This window comes from Alosa pseudoharengus, unplaced genomic scaffold, assembly GCF_046254945.1.
Source record: "Alosa pseudoharengus isolate Yale_2024_CS ecotype anadromous, Long Island Sound unplaced genomic scaffold, YU_APseudo_1.1 YU_APseudo_1.1_scf_12, whole genome shotgun sequence".
NCBI classification, from domain to species: Eukaryota; Metazoa; Chordata; class Actinopteri; order Clupeiformes; family Clupeidae; genus Alosa; species Alosa pseudoharengus.
In genome coordinates, this window is record NW_027468587.1 from 14,377,889 (window position 1) to 14,382,888 (window position 5,000).

The 5,000-nt window shown below is 44.5% G+C and overlaps 1 protein-coding gene across 1 annotated transcript in view; it reads right to left on the reverse strand.

The window, feature by feature from the left end:
- me1 (malic enzyme 1, NADP(+)-dependent, cytosolic) overlaps positions 1–5,000 on the reverse strand; it is a 113,794-nt gene that overhangs the window by 31,288 nt on the left and 77,506 nt on the right. The window contains exon 6 of the mRNA XM_076279655.1: positions 925–1,111. Coding sequence (XP_076135770.1) covers positions 925–1,111 — 187 coding nt within the window. The remainder of the gene's footprint in view (positions 1–924; positions 1,112–5,000) is intronic.

Consider the following 5,000-nt stretch of genomic DNA (forward strand, 5'->3'; position numbering starts at 1 on the left):
TCTCACCTGAACTACAGGAAACACTTCTGTTGTATGTTTCTTTTAAAGGAAGAGTCCACAATTTAAATCCAGTCCACTAAAATTCAGCAAATTGCTCCTCTTCTGCTATTTTAGTTGTCCGTTCAGTGCTTACAATAAAAAAAATGGGAAACAAATATTGTAGCCCGAGCCATGAACATTAGCAAACAATCAATACGCAATATAAACAACCACAATCAATTCGCAATATAAACAACCACAATCAATACGCAATATAAACAACCACAATCAATACGCAATATAAACAACTGCAATCAATAAGCAATATAAACAACTGCAATAAATAAGCAAGATAAACAACCACAATCACTATGCAAGATAAACAACTGCAATCAATAAGCAAGATAAACAACCACAATCAATATGCAATATAAACAACCACAAAGCAATTATGAAATCAAAGAGCAGGGTCCCCCTTTCTGGCAACACATTCTTACTTCTTTTTCTCTCTTTCCCTCTTTTAAGGGGGGGGGGGGGGGTCATATTGCACACGCAAACAGCAGTGCTGCGCTATAAAACCCATTATTGTCAATGGCTTGCGTGCGTAAGAACTGGTCTGCCACTGCGGCGAGCAAAGCGTTTTGCCGCTCTTGCGTGTGCCCGCTGTAAATCAGAGGTGTTTTGCGCTGAGCCTGGCGGCAAGCACAACAAAAATCTTTGGGACATTATCTCAACCAAGTGCAACCTAGCAGCCGCAGTGCATGCCGCGTGCAATGTGACCCCCCCCCTATAATCTCTCTTCCTCCCTTCCTCTCTCTCTCTCTCTCTCTATTTTACTATCTCTTTCTCTCTCCCTCTCTCTCTTCCCAAACCGTCAAATGACAAACTGTCAGTGTGAGTGATGTTTATGTGGGCCCTTCAGCCAATCACTTTACAGCTTGTCACCATCTCTCAGCACCACCTGGAGCGCAGCCCTGATCCGTGGGGAAGGTAACCACGGGGATAGCCTCCACGTCTCCACGGTGACGGGCAAAAGCCGAGCGTTGATGTACGAGCGCGGCTGCGCTGCCCCCGTGGAGATTCTCCAGTGGGATGGGGAACTGAGGAGGGCTTTGTTGACAGGGTCCTTCCTCTTTCAGGTGGGATTAAGTCTGCTCTGAGCCACACACAGGGCCTCTCTTTTTCTCCACTCACCCTCTCCAGAGAGCTCTTCAGTCACTTCTCCTGCTCTCTCACTCTCTCCCTCTCCCTCTATCTCTCTCTCCCTCCAGAGAGCTCTTCAGTCACTTCTCCTGCTCTCTATCTACCTCTCTCTCCCTCTGTAACCCCCTCTCTATCCCACCATCTCTCTCTCCTCAGAGAGCTCTTCAGTCACTTCTCCTGCTCTCTCTCTCCCTCTGTAATCCCCTCTCTATCTCACATTCTCTCTCTTTCCAGAGAGCTCTTCAGTCACTTCTCCTGCTCTCTCTCTCCCTCTGTAACCCCCTCTCTATCCCACCATCTCTCTCTTTTTAGAGAGCTCTTCAGTCCTTTCTCTTGCTCTCTATCTCTCTCTACCTCTCTATCTCTAATTCCCTCTCTATGCCAATCTCTCGCTCGAGAGCTCTTCAGTCACTTTCTTCTCTGTATCTTTTTCCCAGTACTCTCTGCTTATAATGAACTCATGCAGTTCTGGTTATCCTCTCAAAACCCCTCTCTCTCACTTCCTCTTTCTTTGGTCATTTGGTGATATCCCCCACTGGGGCTTTCCATTAAGCTTTCTCTCTCTCTCTCTTTCTCCCCCTTTTTTCTCTGACTTTTTCTCAGTCATCACATCCTCTATCTGTTTCTCTCACACTGTTAGGGGTCTTTGGCCTTAACTACCATATCGAGGGCTCAAACATAACAGACACACAAACACACAGCCAAACATACACAAACACACACACATGTGCGCGTGCGCATGCGCACGCACGCACACACGCACGCACGCACGCACGCACGCACGCACGCACACACACACACACACACACCACATTGAGCAACATGACATCACAGTATATTGATCCATCTTGAAACACCAAGAGTCTCTCAGAGCTGGACTCACGGAAGGTTTCCACACAGCGAAACACGCCCTAGCACATTTGCCATTTGGCTGCAGTGGCTGCTGCAAGCAAGCCAATTAGGCTATCACCTAGTTCAAATTTTGAGCTACTTAATGAAGATATACACGGTCAAAAAGACATAATTTATTTCGTACTGTGTTTTCATGCTAACATTACATGTGCTGCCTGGGTAGGTTTACAATGAAATGCATTGTCTGAAAATGCTAGTGGCTGGCCTGTCAGCTAGCTAAAAGTTTGAGTATTTAAACTAACATCTACAGCGGTCTATTTGCCCTGACTAAGTTTGTGGGACATATAAACAATAATCGGTGTTGATACAAGCACCAATGTTCATCCAGAAACCTTTTAAACACATACATGTTACAGCTCTAGCAGCCTCTGCTGTTTTGGTCAGACTCACACACCAAACACAAACGCGCTGAACTGATTGGTGCTCGCATGGTTCTCATTTGAATAAAGTTAAACTTTTGCCAAATCTGATCCAATCAGGGCAAACTTTGTCCCCATTCAACCTCAATGAGAATGAAGCGAAATTCGCTGCAATGGAAACCCACCATCACAAGGCTGCTTACAATGACCCAATGACTGCAGTCTGCACTCCTGACCTTGGGCCTGAGACTACATTTCCTATCGACCAGCATTACATCATTCACACTGCACAAAGAGACGCAAACATATTACTGCACCATGATTACAAAAAAAATACAACTAACCGCTATATGCCAACTCATTCATCCCCTCTGCTATAAGACTGTTAAATAAACATCATATAAGACTGTTAAATGAATACACATAACTACAACAATACTGGTTCTTGCACCCCGCTGCTCTGTTCCGTCACTGGCAAGTGAATTGTGTGTGTGTTTGTGTGTGTGTGTCTGTGTGTGTGTGTGTGTGTGTGTGTGTCTGTGTACAGTGTATGTGCGTGGGTGGGTGTTATGTGGGTGTGTCTGTGTGTGGCTGTATAGAGGGTGATGCATGACTGCTACAGTACTTACTTATTTATTTGTCTATTTATTATTTGTAACATTGTATACATTGTATGCTAATGCACTTTTTAACCTTTAACCCTTAATGGATGGGTTGGCTGTAAACCGAACTGCCCCTCGGGACTAATAAAGTTATCTGAACTGAAATTTTTTATGTTTGATAATTTTATTAATTTGTTTAGTAATTTTACCTATCCTTACCAGCATGATCTACTTTACTTTGCTGTGTGTGTGTGTGCATCTGGATGTGGGTGTTTGTTGTGTTAGTGTGTTAGTAGGGTCTATGTCTGTCTGTTAGTGTGTGTGTGTTGGCATGCTTGTACATGTGGACTTATTTGTCTGTGTATGTGTTTGCATGTGTGTGTGCATGTTTGAGTTTGTGTGTACGTGTGTGTGTGTGTGCGTGTGTGTGTGTGCGTGTGTGTCACTATCACTCCATAGTTCTGGAAGTGCCTCCAGCCCCTAACACTGATCATCTCCGGGATTAGTGCGAGTTTACATAAAGGATTACCGCTTTTCAGAATTCCTGAGCACCTTAGACAGGATGGAAAGTCGGAAATCCTTCCTGACCACCAACGCTTATTCGGGCCTGCCCCAGTGTCTCTGACCACTGGCGCTTATTCGGGCCTGCCCCAGTGTCTCTGATCGGCAGAGCTGAAACTGACCGGGACGCCCAGGGCACCAAACCCTCAGACAGGTCCGTCCACAGCTGAAGCCTTCAGGCGTCTCTGGGAGAAAAATGAAGCCGTATAATTCCCTAATAACACTCCATCAGCCCACCAGCGCTGGAGCCAGAGAGGGAAATGGACTTGGACTTGGACTCAGACCTCCATTCAGACCTCTTATGATATTCCATTTGAAAAGCCTAAATGGCACAGCAAATGTACAATAGGCATTCATTGTATCAAAGTATTCAGAATTTAAAGGCAAAGGCAACAAGACTTTCTCTCTCTCTCTCTGTGTACAGTATGTGTGTGTGTGTGTGTGTGTGTGTGTTTCATAACAGGGCCATCTAGCCCTCTCCCACTCACAAACAGGGGGAGTTGGGGGATTTGCAGATGGTTGGCAGCTTCTATAAAAAACAAAAGATATATCTTGCATAGCATAGAAGGGAAAATAGTAGTCTAATCCATTTATTACAGTTTTTATATCTGTCATCCCCCGGGTATAGGAGATGGTAATAGCTTATGGCAGTGGGGCCAAAACCCTGTCCAAACATGCTTAGGGTACCAACAGGCTTTGGCTTTGCCGCCTGTGTAGCCAGAGCAGCAATAAGGGCCTTAAGAAGTCTAATTCCTCCAAATGAAGAGACTCAGCTCTGTTGTGTAGTTTTGGCACGGACACATTTTTTTTTTTTTTCTTCTTTTTTGTGTGTTTCCTAGAGAGGGGCAGGGCGATGGTGAGTTGTCATTTTTTTGGCATGAGGAATTAGAGTTCCTATGTGCAAGAAATCTGGGGTAAGAGCCCATACTCAACTCCCACCACCACCATACACACACACACACACACACACACACACACACACACACACACGGTTCTGCATCTGCAAATGCTTAGCAAGTTTAAAAAACTTAAAGAAAATGATAGCAATGTGCACTGAAGAGAAGACTTCATCCATTCTCTCTCTGTCTCTCTCTAGATCTCTCTACATCTCCCTCTCTCTGACACTCATACACATCAATACACAGAGAGATAGACCGAAAAGAAGAAAGACACACACTGTCACACATAAATAGACATGCACAGACATACCACAGTTATCACACTATTCATACACTTATACACATACATACATACAGATGCTTACATAAACAAACACATGAAACTATTCATACATACACAAACTCAAACACACACAACACTATCCAGGCACATTTAACTGATGAAAGAATATTTTCTTCCCTCCTTAAAGTGCAATGCTCTCTCT